Consider the following 23,679-nt stretch of genomic DNA (forward strand, 5'->3'; position numbering starts at 1 on the left):
GCACGTCAGAAATATATTTAGCTATCTAGAAAACTCACATAGTTTTAAAGCATCTTTTTCAGAGTAATACGTCCAAGTTGCAGAATATACCAGGGCAGTGTAAGAGCAGCAACAAAACTATCCTCTAAGAATAACTGAGTATTTTAAAACAAGTAAATTAAATAGAAAATAGGAACTATTTTAAATCTCTGGTATTACATATGCAGAATAACAGAATGGATTGAAAAGTAATATATATGTTAACACACAGGGGAAAATAAGACTGATCATACCACACACTCAGAAGATGTAGATATCAGTGTATGCATCATCGTGCCAAAGTAAGCCTTGTCAGCTACAGCCATCATTTCTGATGAGGAAGGCAGAGCCATTCCACCACTGGAAAGAAATAAATCTGTTATAGCTCTGGTTTGCAGCTCTGTGGCCTCTGTTACACTAAAATAAGGTGTAATGGGTTTCTGTGTTGGGATTTTGGACCTATCTGATGTTGTTACATCCCGGATTCCAGAAATAGAGATATCTTTGACTGCAGTTGTATTTCTTGAAAAAAGCAGACTCTGAAGTGCAGTTACTGGCAAATAAGGTGGGGAAGATTTGTCAGCTGTGGTTGTCTTTGTCTTGGTAACATTTTTTTGCTCACGTGACGTCTGACCATCTTCTGAAATATCCACAGTTTTTTCAAATGAAGTTGTGTATTTAACTTCCGATGCTATGTATGAAGTACTCTTCATCTGTGATAATGGATTTGTAGTACCAGTTGCTTCCATTATATTAATCTTCGGAGTTTCTCTAGTGCTCTGTGAAGCTTGAGTTACTGCAGTTGTAAATAAAGATTTGTGTCTTTCTATGGTGGTAGGAACTGAAGCTGAAGCCATATAAAAATCCAAATTGACAACAAAAGAATCAGCAGTTTTTGTAGTAATCCTAGAGGCTAGGGTGGTGGCGCCTGAAGTAACTAATAAACTGGCTGAAGAGCTAGGTAGCATTTTTGCATAAATATAAGGTGCTTTTGAGGATGTAGCATTCACTGTTGTGTTTGTGATCACTGGCGTAGTGGATTGAGTGATGATTCCAGCTGGTATGGCTGATATTGTTCCATCTTCTTCTGAAGAACTTACCGAAGAACTCTGCTTTCCTAGAGAAACATTAGAGATATGAGTGGTCTTAGGAGGAGGTGAGGGCACAGAGGGCTGGCTTTCTAAAGTGATTTCAGAGGTGTTAGGCATTAGTAATGAGGGCATTACAATGGATGTTTTTAGTGCTGCTGAAAAGTTGGTAGAGAGATTTATTTTTAAAGTGAATTTAGAAAAATCCACGGAAGTTGCAAGGTCTGTAATTGGAATTTTTGACGTTCCTTGTGTATCTAGAGATGAAACTGATGCTTGGGTAGCACTTATATTTTGTGTTAGTGATGATGTGCTACTGACTATGGGAATCAATGAAGAACTTTTAGTCTGAGATGTCACATAAGATGGTTCTGATGTTGATAACAAGGTTGTAAATAAAGATAATGACCTTGTAAAAGAAGGATTTTTGGAAATGGAAGTACCTGAAGCCATAGGGTCAGTTTTCAATTCTGTATCTGAACTGTTTGGGTACTCTGTAAGTTCTGAAGTGTTTATTGATGTAGAATTTAGAGGTAATACCAATGTCCTGAGAGGGAAGGCTGTAGATGCAAGAGATTTCTTTGGATTTTTAGAAATGAATGATAATGAAAAGAAATCAGTGTGCATTATTTGCTTATTTTCTGTTGAGGCTTTACTTACAGATCTATCAAAGATTGTTGTATTGATTAGAAGAGTGGAGGCACTAGAAGGTACTGTATAAAAGCTTTTGGAGGCAACAGTGGCACCAGCCATAGCTTTGGGCTTCAGGAAGGTAAACAGAGAATGCACTGGTGTAGACACTGTGCAAGTTGCAGGACTTGAAGAAATGTTTTTAGGGATTTGAGAAACAACTTGAGGTGAAGATACAGTCATTATTGGCAGAGCAGCAGAAATACTGCCCTTTTTTAATGCAGATGTCTGCTTGGGAACAGTTGTTGAAGTTTGCACTGAAGATGAAAGTGGCTTTGGAGAAAAACTGGTTGAAGAGCTAACATTTAATGATATCAGAGAAGTTTTAGACAAGGGTTTTGCTGTTTTGAAATATGAAACTGTGATTAATTGAGGAACACTTGTCTCAGAGCTAGAAAATCTAGTAGTCATAAGAATTTGAGGAGCAGTTGAAGCCAGTGCAGAACTGGGTGTTGGGTAAACTGCAGTTTGACTAATGCCAGACCTAGTTCTAACAGACAAACTAGATATAGGAGAAGTAGATGTGTGTCCATTGTGAACCTAGAAGAAATACAGGTCTTGTGCAAGTTTCTCTGTCAGCCCTCAAGGCAGACAAAGACACTTAAGAGTGTATTTCTGCTCCCTTAGAATGACTTACTGAAGGACTCCTACTCTTCCCAATCCCTGCAGGCAGCTCAGAAGTGACCAAAGATATCTTGAAAGCTAAAGTTGTTAGTGCTGAGGAAGGTCGAACTGGTCCTAGCTGATGTGGTTTGAGTGAAAATGGAACTACCACTAGGGAAGTGGGTGTTAATAATGCAGAATGTGTCGGACTAGGACTTGCACTGAGCAGGGCTGTTGGAGTTGTTATTGTAATGGGTAAAGTTATAGATGCATTAGAGCGGGCAGTACGTGATGTGACTGCTGAGGCTTGAAAAAGAATTGGAAAATCTGTTGAAGGGATGGGTTTGGAAAGGACAGAAGGGCTGGCTGTGCTGTGAAGTACATCAGAAGGCTCCACTGTACTTGGTAATGAAAATGTTGAATAGGTGGCTGCATTAGAAGCTTCCAATGAATAAAAGTCTGTAATGGACTGTGCCAACATATCCATTCCCCTTGAAGCTGTGTTTGCATTTATGGTTATTTTGTCTTTCACACCGATGAGAGTTGATTTGTTCCCTGAAGTAACAAATACAGGGAGTGTCTGAGGAAATCTCTCCGTGGTAGGACCCATGTGAGAGAGTAACAGTGAAGGCTTCAGTCTAATTTCTGATTTTGTAGGTGTCACAGGTATGCCTAAAAGGAAAAATGTGTGTTTAACTGTCTTTTATGGGTTATTAGTAAAGAAAAAAAATCTATCTCTACTCAAATCCCATTTAAATATTAGCAAATCAGATCTTGCCAATGGTTCCAGGTCATCTGATGACTTTGAGGAACTCAGCTGACTCAAAATGTTTTCTAATTTTCTCTGCAAATGAAGTAGTTAAATTTTTATTATTGGTGAAAACCTTTATTTTGCAGGGCAATTTCAAAGCAACAAGGCAATTCCATAGAAAATTCAGTAAATCCAAAATGGAAAATATTTGAAATAAGTATATTACATCCTTAGAAGATATTATATGAGATAATTTTGTACTAGCAAATATCAAGCATAATGTATCTAATTCAAAATTTGTACAATAAAATAAGATACAGTATTAAAATTAAATTTGAATGTAAAAATAATACTTTATCCCACAGAATAAGGAAGTAATGTGGTATCTTTACACACCAGAAATTCTGAAATAGGTGAGCTGAATTTATTAGTGCTGTGTCATCCTCTAAAAAGACTGAACTTTTTGCTACAGCTCTATTTCTTTCCTTTGGAATCTCTCCTTTACAGATGTGTAATATACTAGCATTATATAGTCAAATATAGTTATTCTGAGTATAATATAATCGCAAAAGATTATCTATAACCCACTACTTGAGAAATATGAGAATTCAATGTAAAATATAACTTTTTGAATGCACAAGCTGTAGTTTAGATGACTGGGAATGGAGTCTATGTCCCAGAGAAACAATCTTCAACAGACATATGTTCTGAGAAAGCATTTAATTAAAAAAAAAAAAACATTTTAATAATCCTTTCCTGGGATCTTGGAGTAATTTATAACAGTAGATAAACAGAATAAAGTATACTCACAGTCTTCTGGATAAACACATCTAAGTGTGATCTCATCAAGGATCATATTTTTCGGACAGTATGGCATGCATCCTTCAACCCTTTAAAATATTGTAAAGTCAATTCTAGAGCCACGGTAGAAGTATAAGTTAATTTTAAATTATTTTACTTTGGCTAAACAAACCTTTAGAATGCCTTATCAGAGTTCTGAGAACTTTCCAATGAAATCATGAACATAGCATTTTGAGGTATTTAAAGGCCAAAAAGTTATTGAGCAGCATAATTCTATTTCTAAACTGTTAATAATTATTTGCATAGGCTAATGAATATGATAGTTTTGGACCATTTTTCTTCCACAACCAGGTGGAAGTTTAGATCCCTAAACAGAAAGGTTTTTCACAGAATGATGAATTTGTCTACAAGAATTTTGTTTTATCCAGATATGTTCATTTGAGATTTTAAAATATTTAGATTGACTCCATAAAGACTTTCTCTTGTGTCCTTTCAAAATAGGAGAATGCAGACAAGTCACTATATTCCCATGTATTTTTCATTCTTGGGGGACTTTTCAATAAGAAAATCATTACATTAACAACCAGTGTTCTCATAAGGAAAAAGCTAAGAATACCAACAGAGAAAATGAATCATATTAGTAGTATTACTAATCATAAATTGCATATGCCTAGGGAGTCTGAAATCTAAAATATCCTTTCTTTTCCACCACATTGTGCCCTGAGCTTTTAGGTATTTTTTCCTTTTAGTTTGCTGTGGTTTCATAGAGGCCAGGGGAGAACCACTGAGACAGGAAATCTGTTAGTAAATCCCAAGCTGTCATCACCCCTCTGAAATCTCTCCCTTCATGCCAATGGGCATCTCCCAGTATAAAAGTTCCTTCTTCTTACAGGAGAGGGCATATTCCTCCCTTACTATTGCTACAATTTTTGATCTCTGTCATATAAACACCAGAAAGATGTAGTCGTTTTAGCATCATGGTGTGCTGGTTCAGGATGCAACTATAAATCCACAAAAGGAAATAGCCTTCATTTAATTTAAAAGCTTTCTACTTAACCACTACCAGAAGCTAATCCTCTGGGCTAAATACAAACCCTCTTACTACGGTGCTGGAAAGCGCATCTAAATGGGAATACAAACTGTGGGAAATGAGAGGCTTGGTACAAATGTTTTCATATGACTTATGAGAGTTTCTCATAAGGATGATATTGAAATCTGGATAGTAAAACTAAATGGATATTGCAGCAGCAGTGATCTTCAGAAAGCATATGGTATGCTTATTACAAAAACCAATACAGTAGCAATATGAGATTAATTTTACTTACAGAGGAAGAAATTTACATGCTATTCCCTCAGGATCACTACATGTCTTAAAACAAGGATTAGCACAAGATTCATATCGCCATTCACACATCCTTCTGTAAGGCACAGAAGCACTGAGTTCTGAGAAGGAAAGAAAGGAGTTTTTTATTGATTCAATAGTCAATAAACAATTTAAATTTACAACCTTTTCTATAACACACATTGGGATCTTCAGATAAATGAAAAATGAAAACCAAATAGACAAATTTTTCAGAACCTTCCAATAGGTGAGATTTTGTTCAGTTTCGAGTATTTAAAATTTGTTCAAGCTAAAAGGCACTTCAAGCTTTGACAATTAAAACAGCTATTCATTTTTACAATATACTCTGTTTTAAAACCTAAAAGATCAGTTAAACATATTGAAGATACTGTTGGTTGCAAATGCAATACAATTACCCAATTCATGTAAAAAAATAGATATCTATAGATTACTAATGAGATATTAACATACATTGTTTTGTGACTTGTCACTTTCATTTTGAAAGAGTAAGCCAATGAAAATGTAGTTCAAAGATAAAGTGACCATTCTACCTGCAAAAGGTAGAAAATTATAGCATTTTGAGATGGAATGGAAGACAGACAAATTAAAAATAGGATAAAATATTTGCTACTATTGCTGATGAAATACAAGAAAGAAAATGCTCTGAAGGCAAGCAGAAAAAGAATGCTTATCCCCGTGGATTATGCAAAATTTACCTTCAATACTAAAGCTACTGAAATGTTTGAATTCTTCTGAACCATCATACTTTTCCACTTTAACACTGGATGAGGTGAGAATGATGAAAAAGCCTTTTTTACTGTGCAGCTCAAAGGCACTGAGCCCTGGACTCCAGAGACCCTGGTGGTGGAAGAAGGTGGCTCGTCTCTGAAAGGAGGCATTTGCCTGCCACTGCTCCAACCCAATGGTTTCATTGTCATGTACATACAGAAAGTAGTTTGGTCTTTCAGCAGATTCAAGGGAAACAAGAGACAGAGCTTCCATAGAAGAAAATAAAATAATAAAAATGGTGAGATTTTCACAGAAAACAACTTATAATTGAGATTAAATTACATATATTGGCTGTTAAGTGGGACCTTTTAAAAACCATCTTTTCACCAAAAAAAAAAAAAAAAAAAAAATCAGCTTTATATTGCACAAAAGAGAGTTAGAAAAGCAGTGCAGGGTCTAAAAGAGACTTCAAATGATCATATAATCCAGAACCACTAGGGAACTTATCGGTTAGATCAAAATTGCATTTAGCTGACTGCTACTAGCCTTCAAAAATTATTCCTAAGCAGTCTCAGACTGGAACTTACATATCTTGGGAGTTTTTCTCAAGTTTGGACAAATGTCTGACAGCTTAGCAAGGCCAAAATTTCATTAGTAAATGATATCACATTGTAAGAACACTGACGTCATTTTTTTTTATATGCAATCATATCCAGAAATACTGTAAGAAAATCTATGGCCAAATAAGAGACTTGACCTCCATTTGCTCTACCCTTGCCACAAATCAAGAGTGAAAAAATTCTCTGAAAATGTAAGGCTTTATAAGAAGACTGACTTCATACTTGATTTTCAACTTGAATACGGTCTTGAAGTTCTTTAATCTACAAGAATATTATCTCATCCCTCATTTCCATATGAAAGTCATATGTACAAAGTACTACACAGATATAATGAATTATTTACTTCCACTTTACATGAGGATTTGACAAGATTGAATTAATTCTTCAGTTATATGTATTTTTCATTTCAAAATCACATCTAAAAACCTAATTTTCCCATGGCAATAAACATTCAAATGTTTGTAAACTTAGTTTGAAAATTTTCTATGGAGAGAGCCCTTCTTTATGTTGATTTTTGAGGGTTTGTGATTTTTTCAGCACATTAAATTATTTGAGAAAACAATGACAAAATCTTTATTGATTTAATTGGCACAATCTTCACATAAGTGAGGAAAGAAAAATATATACAGAAGGAAAAATATTTAAACAGATTTATTTGTGTTGTATAGTTTGGGTAAGTCTCTGATAAGTAAAACATAGAGTTTAGGATTAGCTGTTCACCTAAGAAATCACCTTCTATGTTGCACAGAGAAGATGTTTGTTAACAATGCAGAAATAGATTGATCATTCTGAATTGCACATTATCTAGGTCAGGAAAAGTAAAAAATAAGGTGGAAACACATGGTAGAACCAATTTTACTGGAGAAAAAAATGTCCTGCATTGACCTTAAGTGTTGATATTTGCTAGATACTTGTGAAAAATCCATCAGTTTCCAGTTATACAAACTAATTGGATTTTTTCACAAAGTTACTCTATTCACTTCTATTTTGTAATATTTCTAAAATTACTTTTGAAAAGTCAACTTTAAAGCTGGATTTGAGGTTTTCCAATATTAAAAAAAATTAAAATTTAAGTCCCTCATTCATTTTGAAATTGGCCACTTATTCCAAAAATTAAAAATATCTAGACTACTTGAGGACATTTAGAAGATGCAGCAAAAATCATTCATATAGTTTGAGATATATATCTCACCATTAACAAAACTGCTGAGAACACTTACATAAATCTTTATCTTTGAAAAGACCTGGAGTTATCATGAAACTGCAAATTAGATTTCCATGTGCTCCAGTTCTAGGTAAGGGAAATATCCTTCTGCTGGATACATTAGCCCCTATAATTGTGTCATTCACTCCAAAACTTGTCAAAATATAGGGTCCTTCACCAAGACCTACAGGAAGAAAAATCAAACAGAAAAAAAAAAATTCATTGCATAATATACAAAACTTAAGTCTTAATTTTCCACTTGGTTCCACTTGGTAGAGGAAACATGCATAACTCTGTCCTTGACTTTAACCCTGGCAGCAGCTAAGCACCACACACCTGGTCACTCATCACATACCTCACAAATGAATCAGTGGGGAAGAACTGAAGAAAACTCATGGGTGGACATAAAGACAGTTAAATTATGGTTTGGTTTGAGTTTTGTTTGTAGAGAAATAAGGAAAAGGAAAAGGAAACCAAAGAAAACAATTGAAAAAGAAAACAAAGCAAAGTGATGAAAAAGACAAAATTCTTCACCATCAGCTGACCAACATCTAGACAAACCCTAAGCAATGCCAGTCCCAGAAAACTGCCCCTCCAACTTCTATTGCTGAACTCAACATCATGTGTTCTGCAACATCCCTCTTGTCAGCTAGAGTCAGTTGTCCCAACTCTGTTCCCTCTAACCTCCTGTGCAGCCCCAGCTTGCTCACTGATGGATCAATATGAGAACTGGAAAAAGCCTTAATCTACATAAGCAGTAGCTAAAACACCACTGTCATCAAAAATACAAAATATATTATTAAATTCATGTTAACTATGTGGAGAAAATTAGCCAAAACCAGTACTCCTTCCTACTTTTTCATTGAATCATAGAATAATTAAGGTCAGAAAAGACCTTTAAGATCACTATCGTGATGTTCATCATTAAAGCCGTGTCCTCGGATCTTTTTGAGTAAGATAAAATTCCCTACTACAAACTAATTGTGGGAAGGTAGCTATACCTAGAAAGATCTACATGCTACTACAATAGTAGACCATATTGGAGGAGAAAAAAATCACCTCTATAATGACCCTCATTATATGATGCAAGTCATTCTAGTCATCAAAAGGATACATTAAAAGTCAGATTCATTCATTCATTGTGATTAGTCATGTTTCCCTTTTCAACATCTATTGCTCCCTATAAAGTATGTGCACAGTATCCAAGTATTAGAGGGGATGACAGGAATTCATTCTGTTAAATTAATACCACTCTCATTCTAAGGTACTGTTCTTTTTACAGTACAGTATTGTGAGACTTGTGCACAAAATCCAATAACCTATCAATGTCCAAATATTGTAGGTCCCAGCTCTGAAATTTACAGTACAAACACAAGGAAAGGTCCTTCTAGAGCATCTCCCTGACTGCTACCATAAGTTGTAGGATGATGAAGCAATCCACACCCCCTACACTGAACATTATGAAGTTGTTAATGGAGACATTAGGGATTACTAGGATCATTCAACAAAGCTGGGCCACTAACCTTCACTCATTAAAAATAAAAGTAATTTTAAAACTACATACATCAAGTCAAAGAAAAAGTGTTGCATCCGGTTTGGGTTCAAATTAGGGGTTCTGATCTTTGTTAAGTTTGCCGGTTCTGTGTACACTCGTGCATCCCCCGGGTTTCCCACCCGCACCCCCCCCCCCCCCCCCCCCCCCCCCCGCCCCGCAGCGTTGTTAGCTCCAGGCTGCCTGCCATTGGAGTTTCCCCCTGTCACTCTTGTAACCACTCCCCCGTCCGATCCCGGCAACTCCGTGCTCGTCACCCCATTCCCGTGGTCCCACTGGCCCCGAAGACCCATGTCTGCCCCCGCCATGTTCCTGTTGGCTGCTGTGGCACACGTCACCGCCACGGCGTCTGTATTCATTGGGCGAGAAGATTCCTGCTCTCCCTGTCCCACCCCTGTATCATCCCGCTCCCTCCCAGCCTCGGGGCCAGATTTGTCCAAGCGAAGGTGGGAGCGGGCTGCATCTTCTCCATCGTGGCTCTCGCGGCCAATAAAGCATCCAGCTGCCATGTGGACGGATTTGGACGAATTCCTGCCTCTTTGTTTCTTCCCTCGCACCGACGGCAACGCATGGCCAGCCCACCCTGGGGTGCAGCTGCAGAAGCGCCCGGAAGTAGTGGCAAATACCGACCCTGACGAGAAGCCGAGGCGCCCAAGCCAGGCGCTCGGGAGCCGACCAGGGCTGAGAAGAGTAACGCACAGCCGCTAAAAAGCCCATAAATTAACTGAGTTTTTTAAACAAGAATATCAAATAGTACATACCTTGGTTGTAATATTCACAGTCATAAGCTAAAAGAAAAAGAAAACAAGCATATTATTATTACTGTTATTATTACTATTACTGTTATTACAAAGTAACAAGAGAATCCATGTATCTCTGCATCCTAAATATGTAAAGCTCATTTCAGGAGAGGAAGTTTCATGTCCCACAAGATATTTCAGTCAGGGATTTTATTTTCTTAGAATTTCATCCAGTGACCTGAAGCAGGAATTAGTATACAGCTAAGAACCCTTCTTGCTGTCAGTGAAAAGAACAGACTGGGTCTCTTTGGAGTCCTACACAAAAAACTGGACATCCACTAGTGCCTTTCCCACAGTCTCTGCACTAACACACCCTAAGCACAGCCAGCCCTTTTCAGCAAGACAGTGAATTAGGGTGTATAAGGATGACACACCTAACACAGAGACAGCTTGAGAGATGTAAACTATGTTTATTATCCACCCGCTTCTGTTGTATTTGTATAATTAGGCAGCAAAAAGTCAGAGATGCCTGTGAGATGAGCTCTGGAGCATGGCCAGCCCAGGTACGTACCACAGAGCAAAGGAGATCGCCAGTGAATCGCTGCTCCTTGCTGGCAGCACTTGTGGGCATAAGCTGCAATACTGGTACACAAACACTCGCAGTCCCCACCAAGATTGCAGTTGCATGTATCTGTGTGACAATTTTTGATAAAAGAAGTCACATCAATCTGAGGGGCGGAAAAAACAAAAACAGGTGACTTAATTGCATGAGCTGTACAAATTCCAGTTGCAGCAGGAGTTTTACTTCTGGACTGACTGAAAAATTTAAACACAAAAATAAAATATTTTCCAAAGGTATTTGGGCATATTCCTACACAAAATATACACTTCAAATGATCAGCTTATACCTAAGTTAAAAGTAAAAAAAAAAAATGCAATCAGTGATTAATAACAAGCATGCTTGTCCACACACTCACTGTTCATAGATTTTAAAGAATTATTGAAGCTGGCAGTTCTGTTTTCATAAGGCAAATACTGCCATCTGTAGTCATCCTGTCAGTTTTGCATTAACAACAACAAAATCAGAGGTGTGACTCTGATTACCAAGTAATTAAAGTAATCATTTATACAGGGGGGTTTTCCCAGGGGAAGAAAGCTTAAGACCACTGGTGAAATTGTGCAGAAAAAAAAAAAAAAAACATTTCTGCACTTATCAAGATTTTAATACAATTTGCCCACAAAACTTCATTACATCAGAAACCCATGTTCTTTAAAATCTATCAGAATATTTCATGCTTTTGCATGATACACTATTTCTTGAGTTTAAATCCTCTTTTTTGTAATGTTGAGCAACATTTCCAAAACAATGTTCTTACTCAACACATGGACTGTTTAAAGCAATGCTTTCCTTCAGTTTAGTGTTTGGTCTAGCTCAGCTGTAAAGCACTCAAATGGCACACGTCAGATTACAGAAATACCACCACAGTAACAAAGCAGTACTTATCTATCACAAAGACAGCTTCTCAGCTGGCAGTTGCTAGAAGCTGGCAGAGACTGGATCAAGGGCAGAGAGATGTTATTGTTCTTTCATTCTTTTTCTTGTTTTGAAAACAGGGATACCACTGGGGATGTGGGGGACACACATGAGAACTAGTTCCATTGAAAGTGACAGTAGTAGCTTTGTAGAAGTCACCTAACAGCAAACTGGTGCCATATATCTCAATCTGTCTCTCATGCCTGCAGAACAGCATCTCTCCATAGGTCAGCAATATCCTGTTCTTGTGACAAACTGGGAGCATTGAGCCAAAGTTCCTGCTGAGTTCAGGAATTAGGAAGACCCTTTTTTCTCTGTGGTCAGGTTCCTCACACCCTGCTGAATTCAGTCCTTATCTGGGCAACTACAATCCAGTTGCTGCCAGCCAGAGATGCAAGATTTTGCCTCCCTGGAAACTGGCATTGCAGCCTGAGTTGAACAGCAAGGCCGCCTGTCCCACAGACAGGAGCTTGCCTGCATGCACTGCAGGATCTTCCACCCACATAGCAGGAGAAACAATAAGCACGTTGGAAACCCCCATCTATGTTTTCTGTTCTTTCCATGCCCCCAGTGTCAGCCTCTGCTCGGGCTTTTTTCTTGGCACCCTGCTCCCCACCCCGCAGTCAGCTGTGCATGCCCTTGATAGGAGGTCACTGTACATTACATTTGCAGGAGCTGTACTTTCACATGCTAATTAATAGGTTCTAAAAACACATGAAAGATGTTACTCTCCCATACAAGATAGATGCATACGTGTGGAAATACATGACTACTAATTAAATTACATGTTCCTGGCATACATTTTTTAACATAATTATGCTAAATTTCTGGCATAATATTTGCAAATTCTAACCACAACATGGATAAGATATATAAAATGAACATTCAAAAGAAAAGATCTTTCTAAGTTGTTATAATAATGCAGTTTCTTAAAGACTCTCAAAAGTTCTATTTTTATTTATTATTTGCCACTTCCAAAATACACTCATCACTATGTTCTCAGGCACATGCTCAAAAAATTCTTTACATAGTAACTTAAGTCAACATTAATAAATCTCTTGGGTTAAACTACTGCAACCTCCTTCACAGGCAAATTCCTAACCATGTTGATATCCAGCTTCGGTTCTGAAAGTCAGGAGGTTCAGCTGAGACAGCTAATGATCTCATTTAGTATTAATACTCATTAAGAAATTAAGAGACTGAGATGAAATGTCATAGTGGTTCTTGCTTGTTCAAGTGTAAAGAAGCACCTAAATAGGAAGTTAAAATTAGAAATAGGGAAAATGTATAAAGCATGTCTTGCATTGATAATGGGTGGATTAAAATGGAATAAAAGATTACCACACAAAATAGTGTTGTCCCTGTCTTGTCTAAGCTGAACTGAAGGACATTCTTGTAACTCTTTTAACTCATACTCAGCCAGGTATTGGGAAAACAAGGATACCAAACCTCAGAGTTTTGATAAAACCAGACAATAAGCTGCCAAACAATGAAAAATACCAATAGCTCGAAAGCAGAAATCTTGCTCTCTCATATTTCTTTCTATATAAAGCAGGACACAACAAAATAAAAGCATTTGAACTAAGCTGTAGGTGCATGGCACTTTAGAATCCCTCAATTCATATAAATTTACAATTTGCAAAACTTAGCTACCTATATAGACAAAAGGTATAAATAAAACCTAAAGAGGCTAGAACCTTGATTATTCAGTAGATTAACTCACAACTCTGTTACCACTTTTATGTTTAGATTCCAGTCTTGAAAGGAACAAGGAGCTCTGCACAGATATAGCCCACCCAAACAGAGATAGTTGCACAGCTTTACTCTGTATCCTCACATTCAGACAGACTGAGGGTACTGGCAAGAAGAAATTAATTACTAGAATTTTATTATTTTCATGAGAGCAATCTTGGATATTTAATAAACTTACCACATTGCGACAAGGTGCAAAAAGATCACTGTATAAAATTGAGCATTCTTTTTTTGCATAAGGGAACTTGCTCTGATGTACTTCACATGGTCTCAGTGTTTCATTTGGACTCTTGCACTTGAAAACAAGCAAAAAACCCACAAATATTTTATAGGTAGGTGTGTTTATCACAGACTCAGGTACACCATAGTATCATATAATTCAATTCTTTCATAATCAGAAAATAAAAAATTTCAATTCTATCTTCTTCATCTTCTTTCCTTGATTTGTTTTTATAATTGAAAATATTTGCACCAAAAAAGAATCTTTTTGTTTTGTTCTAAAGCACTAAAATGTTCCTGCTGTCTGCTCAGTGCATAAAGACAAAATGTTTTCTTTGTGACACATTATAATCATTACCAGAGCAACCAACTGTAACATCACAAACAAATACGTGGTCCAAATCCATCCTGGGTGGTTTTCACTGACTTTAAATGAAGTCATACTACAGATGGCTTTAGCCCTGTAAGTTCAAATAAAGAAGCAGTGGTAGGAAGGGAGCAACTCATTAAAATATAGAGTCAAAGATCATAATGATAACTCAAAAATGGGTGAGATACAACTACATCACTTATAGGATCTCTTAAAAAAAAAAAAAGGAAAAAGAACCTAATAATATAGGAAAGGGACACTCAGCTCAGAGAACACGAGCTCATCTGAAACCATGCTGTGTTTGTGCTGCAGGCAAGGTGGGTGTAATGCACCAGGAGGGTGTGATAATGAATGCATAGGCATCTTTGGGGTGTCCCACAGCAGCCTTAGCTGCAGTGTAGTCACCCACCTATGCTGGCCTCCTGAAGGTCTATTGCACGGGCAGATGAACTGTCAGGTCTTTCTGAGCACAGCCAACCAGCAAGACCAAGGCTGAACTTAGATCCTGAGTGCTTTGGCAGACATAGAGATCAGGAGATGACATGAGATTTTACAGATATGTATCTCCACCAAAAATTAAGGTGCAAGTCTGAGATGCATAAGCAAAAGTTATAAAATCCAACAAGTTAATGTGCTATACAAACATTATACACCTTTTTAAGGGAGCCACTGAATTGATAAAGTGAAAAAGAAAAATTCATGAACTTGATATAAAGTATTCACACATTTGTTTATGTAGGGCTTTCTAGATGAGCAATATAACTCTACACATTTGCCTTGCTTGCTTATGAAATGTAAACATTTTATGTAGAATAAAATATATCTGAAGGGAGATATTGAGGCAGAGGAGCCTCAAAATCTTTATTCCAAAACATTCTTCCATGAGGTGAGAGATATTTAGTCAATCTCCTACTGTGTCAAGGAGAGAACAGATTAAAAACTGGTCCTGACAGACATCCAAAGGGAATGTGTTACAAATAGTGATTTTTCAGGAGGCCCACAAGGCTATAAAACTTTACATCTTCTCAGCATAAATTAATGAAATACCTATTCTCCTGTGTTATAAACCAGAGCTGCACCATAAATGTGTGTGTTATAAATCATTTATAACACCAAATGGTGTTATAAATAATTCACTCCCTACAGTATCCTCCTACCTTCTCCTCAGAAACCACATTTCCATACTGGGTTGTGCCTGTTGCTGTTCTGAGCCTTTTCTGCCCATCCCTTCGCCACCTCAACTTTGTCAGTTTATTCTGTTTACAAAGTGCCACTAAAACAAATCTTCATTTCAGTTTCAGTATTCAGAAAGAAACTCTTCCAGGCCTCTTTTTTCCAGCATTCAGATTCTGTTTACTTTCATTATCCTGATGCCTCCAACCTCAGAGAAATTACACTTGTTTTTAAAATTGGGATGAATCAAAAATACCAGAAGCAGTGTACCCAGCCTTGTAGAACACTGAAATGCAGACAGCTATAATTGTCTTACACAGGGGAAAACATATCCTTCCCTAAAGAGATTATTTGGTATCATTTAAATTCCGTATCTGTTTGCTATGACATATATTATTAACACATTTCATATCTACAAACACAAAAATTAAAATATCCTCTTATACACTGACCATAATTTTAGAAAATACCTGTACATCATGTGTTTATAATGTATTTATTTAAAAATTAAAATTATAATCTTTTTTCTCTACATTTTTATTGGACATGGGACTTACCTGTCCTAATACCCAGCTGTCTCCAAACACCTGTGCATTTCTCACCTCCATGTTGTTTGATGTAGTCAGATCATTTGAAGTATATTTGTCAAAATTTCCACACAAGCCTGCTAGTTTACCCTGAAAGAGAAAAGAAGTTTTTTCCATAAACTTACAGGCAATTATTGGCACAAATGACACACATGGAATATAAAAATTTTTAAGTAAAAACCGTGAATGTAAATCTGACTTATCCTTTGAGAATATCTGACCCTCTGCTATGCCTGCAGTACCATGTTGTAAATATCTTTTAACAGAAATCAGTGATTTTCTTCTTATTTTCCAGAACTTCTTGTTACTGCCTGCCTGTGAAAATGGACTGGAATCTAGTAATATTTTTTTTTTCTGAAAGCTCAGTAGTGATTCCAGTCCAGAAGTCAAAAGTTCAGGTGAATTACTTCATGATTGTGAAGCCTGACTAGTTGTTGTCATTAAAACTTGCTGCCTCTAATTTTAGTTCACAATAGCTAGAACATTTGTAATAGCAATTATAAAAGAGACAGCTGCAACTTTGTTTCCTTGGGCATATGCTGCTGATGGAAAAACTATGTATATGTGCACACATATATAAATATATAGGAAAACAGACATTCCTGCACAACAATAAAAAGTAGAGTTGGATTTTTAGGGTGTAGTGGCTCACACTAATGAGTTCTTTTTTCTTAAGGTCTGCTGCAGACATCTTACTGAACTGGAGCCTCTGGAAGAAACAGTCATTTGAAAGAGAAAGAACTGGAAGTATTTGTATTCCTAAATCCAACCTGTAGAAGTCAGCTCCCTGCTAACTTACTCAAAAACAGAAGACCTTTTTTTTTTCTCTGTGTGTATTGATGGTTGATAAATCAACTTGTAGGTGAATTAAGTATTTTATGGCTATTTGGACAGAAGCCTATAATAATTTTGCTTTAAAACTACATTAAATGGTCATTATAGCTTTGACTTACACTTCAAAAAACCTGATACTGTATTCTAGCCTAGCAAGCTTTTTTCTTTTATTGAATAAGCCCCATCTTCATACATGTGTTTATGTTTGAAACAAAGAGTAATGTAATTCTGAATTGCACTGATATGGTTACTCTGCCAGCACCCAATGACTGAATTTCAGAAACACAAAGGTAGATAATGATACAGGAATGGAAAAAAGAAGAGCAATTGGAAAAAATGGAGCCTTGAATTCTTCTTTGCATCATTACTGAATCATGTCACAATATATTCATTAGGTTTAAATGTAAGTTTTTTTCTAGCTCTTTTTCTGCATTTTGTCTTTTTAAATTAAAGCCAACATGTGACTCTTATCTGTTCGTCTCAGAAGCCTCTACTACATCCCAGGTTGCAGTTCCAATATCAGTCTAATGCAATCTGTACTGCAAACTTGCCATCTTCTATGTCACTAGGCATGGAAGCGTCTTTTACATTGACTCCCTCCCTTCCAGCCCCCAAAGTATCTCTGAGTCAGAGCTGAATCACTGCATATCTCCAAGGCTGCAGTGTATCGAGCAACAGAGTGAGCATACATGTAGAAACCACTCCTTCTTTCTCCATCTCTTCTTACCTGGGAAATACTAGCAGCTGAGCAAGCTATATCACTGGGAAAGCTAGTGATTTTCTTGAAGAAAAGACTATCACAGTTATTCAATAAAAGATCACATTAGCAATATAGAGAACCCACACAAAATCTTGGGTTTATATTTCAGCTCACCTTCCACTGAGGTCCAACTTTTACATGCATCATTGTCTTCTTATCCCACAGAATTGTAATGTCCTGTTCTGGAAAGTGTATCACAGTATAATATCCAGCCTTCCAGAGCTGATAGTTAGATTTGTTTTCTTGAGCCCCTAGGGTCTTCTGACACAAATGAATATTTATTAAGATCTACTAAAGTAATGCTACCACATAATAGCAGAGTATATATTGAAGAATATTTTAGCATATAGCTGAATCAATAATATTAGTAGAACTGTTGTTTAATACTTTGATATTTTGTCTTTTCAGTCATTGAAGTTTGCTTCATACTTTGGTTTCTCTTTCTAAATCAACTGGAAAGAAACTCATACATGCCAGTATATTTCAACTCCTTGAGATTTTTGGGCAATCTTCTTTGTATGACAAGTACAACTTGAAATAAAAATGTGGGGGGAAAAAAAGTGTGTTCTGGGACCTGCTGCTTTATCCAGGCCTAGACACTTGTACTATATTAACTCAGACTGAGAGATGCTTTCCAAAAACATGCTCCTTTAGAGCTGTAAATTTGCAGTGCTTATCTTAAATGGCAACCAAAAAAGGAAAGAAAATAACTAACCTGCTTCTCAGAAGGTTCATTAAAATAAATCTCAGTGTCTCCAACAGTGATGAAAACATTCTTTGAGCAAACAATATCATTGTCAAAGCACTTTTTGTTCTGAGCAATTATAGATATATTTGAGTTATCTGTGCTCTGCAACATTAAGAAGAAATCATTTTACTTATATATTCAATTGCATTTCAGATTTATTCTATGCTTACCATCACAAAACAAAAATGGATACTTTAGAATTTACACACATTTGAAATTAAATTTAAGCAAGTTACCAAATCAGGAAATGCATTTTTAAATTCAAAATTGAACCCACAAACTTTGGAATTAAATTCAAGGAGCCATTATGTACAGCTGTGACTCCTCTTGCTGAAGACTTTACTCAGAGGATCAGGCTACCCCTAAAATAAGAGTCTGGTTTAGGCTTTTAAAATATGCTTATAGTTGGAATCTAATATTTACAGCACAGTGTGGTTGTTGAAATTGAGACATGCTATAAAAAGAGCATTATTTTTAAACCAAGGTACATGAGATCAAGTTGTTTTCATGTTTCTAAAACCAAGAAACCTTCCTTCCATCTGTCAGTAATAGATTGAACAGTTTCTGTGCCAACACACATCAAAATTCACAAAACCATTAGTCATACTCAATGTTATTGGAGGGGGTAAAGATTTCTGCCAATATTTTTGTTTGTAGGGTGGGGTTATATTAACATTTAGAAGATTTGAATACTTTTGTTCTGATTTACTGGTGTTTTAGTACTTCAAACTTAAATGTACTGCCTTCCCAATCTCATATCTTTTGGCTCTGCAGCCCATTCATTACTTTTGGCATTCTAGGCACAAAAAAAATCACCTTTGCACCTTGGCTCAGCACGCCTGTTTATTCATCTACAGCTTCTGTGGTTCTTCTGTATCCTGAGGGAAACACACCTGCACCTTGTAATTCCCTGTGCTAAGATTTTACTTTAACGAGGGGGATGAACTGTCTTTTCAGTTGCTAACACTACCACCAAAAAATAATGAAGTTGAGTTATTCCTATTATTTCCTATTTTAATTTGCTTTCCTGTTCTTTTCTGTACCTATCCTTGCAAATCAACAAGCAGCCATAACTATAGAAATTACTTGAGAAAGTTAACTTCATAACATTAATATGAGCCACTGTTAATATTAATATGAGACACTGTTTCTGAATCTGGTTCAATTTTTGAGTAAATTCAGTCATGCATCAGAAACCTGAGACAGACATGAAATAAAAATCTTGGAAGTGGCAAGTAACACCCACTGACTAATTTAATCTCATATGGGACACTTGGGTAGTGCTGGGAACAAAACTGTTCTCTTTTTGCTAAAACTCTTTTGGCTCCCACCCTCTTTTGAACATACTCTCTGAGACTATGATTAGATGAAACTAATTGGAGGTGCTAATGGGCATGGTGTGCAAGATGGAAATAGTGGCTCTCAGTATCTCCCCAGTCCTGGGAGCTACTCTTGGCTCCCAGCAATGCTGGGAGCATTGAAGAGCTCCACTTGGCCACAACAGGAGGCATGTCTCGCCTTGGTGTCTGCCCACAGCATCTCCCCCCAGAGCTTTGCTCCCTCCTGTGGTCAATGTACCACTGCCTTGCTCAGTGTACCCCTGAAAGTTGCTGGCTACTCACTCCTAACTATTTCTTGCCTGTCTCACATTTGTACCCTTATTTATTCTGTGCTCATCAGAATTCAAGAATTTAAAAAATCAGTAATTTCTCCTCATCAGTGAGAAATACTGCATGCAGAAAACATAGGTTCTATAGGAAGCAGTTTGTGTATTTTTTTCTTAGTAAAAGTCAAAAGTCATTTTTTCTTAGTAAAAGTCACCAAACCCTTTAAAGAACACTTTCAATCTAAAATCAAAAACAAACCCAACCCCAGATGATGGAAAGTATGGAGGTATTTTTTTTGCTGCACAGAGGAGGTGCTACTGTTTTGCTACCCTTAGTCTAGTATGACCCCCAAGCCAGAGGATGCTGCTACCTGGCATAGAAAACACTACAGCAAGCAAGTGCTTGTGAATGTGATGAGCACAAGTTGTGGGAGACTGCCTGCAAGCCCTATGTTACCCTAATGCCAGGGCTTAGGAAACAGATGGTACTTGCCAGCAGTTAGCTTGGAAGGCAGCACTTAGAGTGGGTAAAGTTATTCACTAACTGCTTAGTGGTAAGGGGGTGTAGGAAATCAGATCTCCATGATTTAGGAAGGGAACTCAGCTTAAAAGTATCAAAAGCTTCAAGGTAAAGTTCATCTGTTCCATTCTGTTGTAAAGTTGTGTTAGGTTGCAGACAAAATAAAACTGGTCACTACCTTATTGGGAAATACACTATGTTTTAATTAAACCAAGCCTGCTGCTGGAGTGAGTACCAATTATTCCTCTCCATGTCAGATAACAACCCAGAGCATTTTTTGATTTATTGGATGTGATGTGGTAAATTAAAAAAAGAGACAATCTCATTAGTTTGGTAGATAGGATGCAAGCTGATACATTCTGCGCTGGGCAACTGAAAAGTGAGAAAAGGAGTTACTCCCCACCACGGCTCAGTGCAGAGAAGGATTTGCTTGCAGTCTCTGAGTCTATTTGATGCCTAGGGCATTTTGGGCTCTTTTCATTGCACAGGTCACTCCTCTTCTGTTAGCTTAGCCTCAGCAAAAAGGGACACTCTGAGTTAATAGGGAAGTAATGTCTTCCCTGTAAGAAAAGAAATTAAGATCTTGATTTTAAATAAGGATGGTTAAATCAGGCTAATTATCCCACAGTAAAAACACACCTTTTTTGGCAATGAAGACAAGTCCTTGAGGCAGCAGTGGGTAGCTACATTTGCTATGCTAACTGAAGCTGCTGCCTGTGCCTTCTGACAGTCCAGGCCAATCCCTTCAACTGAACAGCATCAACATACTCAAGTCAGAAGTTTTTGTGTATGGTTGGGATTTGAGCCAAGAGCACAAACTGAGTTATATTTCAAGTTAACTCAGCAGTACAGAGAAGCCTGGAGCCAGGAAGTGTTTTGCGGACCAAAGCCAGAACAAGGAGTCCTGAAGACATGTGAAGTACTTCCTTACTTGTAGGACTGCATAATGGTGTTAAATTACTAGAAATTATGCAGGATGGATATGCAGAGAGACTGTGCTAGTAGTTCAATAGAGTCATGAGCAAATCACACTTTTAAGAAAAAAGGGCTTTGTATTAAATCCTGAATCTTCTGTGCTTTCTCTTTTTCTAACTAAATCTTAGACCTAAACCCAAACATAAAAATATCATTATGGATTACAAGTCTGTTATTGCTCTAAGCTTTCATAAAATTATTTGCTTTACATATGTTTACAAAATTATTTGCTTGCTGTTCTCTTCATATAGCTCAATAGACACCTTTCCAAGCCATACAGTACTAGACAAATTCAAACTTAAATGACAGTTTCTATCACAGTCTTCAAATTATTCTGTAGCTGCTGCACCTGCAATGTCTTCTTTCAGTAAAGAAGAAATAAAGTGCAGTTGAAACTTAGCACTTAACTATTACCAATGCAAAAGAAAAGACTATTCAAATAAAGCGAGGATCATCTTCTGATGTTTATATAAGACAGAGAGGTCTTAAGCAAATCTCAAGAGTTCTTAGAGAATGTGATGGTATAAATGATAATGATTGAGTTCCATCTCTCTAATCTGCACTAAATCCACACAAATATGAAAACAAGTTTTGTCGCTACCGCTAGAAGAAATGTCTGAGTAGACACTAGGAGCATTATAATAGGTCTAATGAATAACAAGGTGGGGTTTTTTTTGGTTTTGTTTTTTCTGCACAGCCTCTTTCCAAGGCAGAGTCAGTCTTTACCTTTTTAGGTAAAATGCACCCAGCAGGGGATGTACTACAGTTCATCATGTGAAACCTACTTATGCTGACAGAAACTAGAAATAAAATGGTTTTCCCACTGCAAGAGTATCTTCCCACGTAAATTACCATCTCCAGCCTCTTCCAACTTAATATCAGTTTCTTCGTGATAACATGGAGTTGCCAAGCAACAGAAAAGACAGAGTCACAGCTCTGGGCAGTCAGTCAAAAGCTCATTGTCAGTCCCACTTCTCAGGACATTCTTTTTCTAGACTTCACTGCACTTTTTTTCCCCATATTTCTTCCTAGTCAAGAAAGCAAATCACTGCTTTCCTTTTTCTGGTTTGGTGTTGGTTTGGGGTTTTTTTTAGCAGTGCTTGGGAATGCTAGAGTTTATTTTTGTTAGAAACTTTCTATTTCAATATCCTGTTAGAAATCTTCTGTCCCTTTTAACCAATAACACTTCTGTGCAGTGTGCTTACATCATCAAAATGCAGCCTGGGAGAAGACAATTTAATTGGCTGTATTCATTTCTTTGAAAGTTTCATCAAAATCTCTCTAACTGTTCCATGTAAAGACTCATTTTTTCCATTCTCAATACCCTTATTTACCCATTATTTTTTATTTATTCCCTACAAAATTGCAAACTAGGGTGGCCATAAAGGCATAGAAGCACATCCTGGGAGTGGGATAGAGATAGATTAGGCCTATATTCCTTTTACTTTAATGATGTTTTAGGTGTTATCATACACAGCCACAAAGAGAAGTGCAAAAAGCTCTAAAAATATTGAAAAAAATATAAAATAGTTTAAAAAGTAGAATTTGCTTTCTTCTTCCTACATATTTTCAGAGAGATTCCTTAGCTCTGCTCAGATCTAATATTTCAGGAGATTTTATGGAAAGTCAGAATTAGCTTGGTCATGGTTTATTGGCTCTGAGTTTCTTCTGAAGGAACTTAACATTTGAAACTATTACTTCTAGGGAGCTTGATCCAGGAGAAGTAAATGCCCAGATTGAATGAGCATTTGGGCATAAATACGTAAGTTATTTTGGGGAGCAGACAAATGCCTTGGCATCTAATTTGTTCTTGCTCTGTTAGTGTCCTGTGACATTTTTCTATGGACTTGATCTCCAGATAATCAGTGAAAATGAATTAATTATGCAAAATTCATTTTAATTGACACTAAGAAGCATCTCTTTTGAAAGGCTGCCTTTGTTTGGCCGCTGCACCCAATTTCTTCTGCACCTTTCCAGAATTACATATACAGTTCACGTAAATTTATTTGATCCCTGGTTTTGCATCCCGTACTAATTTGCATCAGCAAATATTCTTTCCCACAGCTATTGAAACAATGAAGCAATATTGCTTGGAGTCAACAGATGGCACTGAAACACACTGTCTCAGTTTGGGAAGAAATCCACAGGAAAGTTGGGAAAAAATATTGTGGGAAAGATAGTGGGTGATCCTCTTACATGAGAGAGAAAAGAGAGAAAAGAAATTGTAATAGCACTTTTCTCCCAACCAATGTTATGTATTTTTATACAACTATATATATTAAAAAAAAAAAATTTTTAGGAACTAAGAACCTGAGAGCCAAACTGCTTATGCAAATGCACATTAATTTTCTTTTCCTTTACATCTTTTACATGGCTGCAGAGTATTTTCACTCAAAATATGGCAAAGAAGCTTGCAGTACACATGTATGACACAAGATATTTCTAGCTTTGAAGCACGGTTGA

The 23,679-nt window shown here is 36.9% G+C and overlaps 1 protein-coding gene across 1 annotated transcript in view; it reads right to left on the minus strand.

Annotated features, from left to right (window-relative positions):
- The window catches only part of OTOGL (otogelin like), a 93,972-nt gene that overhangs the window by 27,358 nt on the left and 42,935 nt on the right, over positions 1-23,679 (minus strand). The window contains exons 26-37 of the mRNA XM_053978312.1: positions 18,083-18,217; positions 17,482-17,628; positions 15,744-15,863; positions 13,603-13,719; positions 10,710-10,866; positions 10,160-10,186; positions 7,863-8,030; positions 6,010-6,288; positions 5,277-5,394; positions 3,961-4,040; positions 2,448-3,071; positions 273-1,135 (exon numbers count right to left, since the gene is read on the minus strand). Of these exons, the coding sequence (XP_053834287.1) occupies positions 273-1,135; positions 2,448-3,071; positions 3,961-4,040; positions 5,277-5,394; positions 6,010-6,288; positions 7,863-8,030; positions 10,160-10,186; positions 10,710-10,866; positions 13,603-13,719; positions 15,744-15,863; positions 17,482-17,628; positions 18,083-18,217 (2,835 nt within the window). The remainder of the gene's footprint in view (positions 1-272; positions 1,136-2,447; positions 3,072-3,960; positions 4,041-5,276; positions 5,395-6,009; positions 6,289-7,862; positions 8,031-10,159; positions 10,187-10,709; positions 10,867-13,602; positions 13,720-15,743; positions 15,864-17,481; positions 17,629-18,082; positions 18,218-23,679) is intronic.

This window comes from Vidua macroura, chromosome 5, assembly GCF_024509145.1.
Source record: "Vidua macroura isolate BioBank_ID:100142 chromosome 5, ASM2450914v1, whole genome shotgun sequence".
NCBI classification, from domain to species: domain Eukaryota; kingdom Metazoa; phylum Chordata; class Aves; order Passeriformes; family Viduidae; genus Vidua; species Vidua macroura.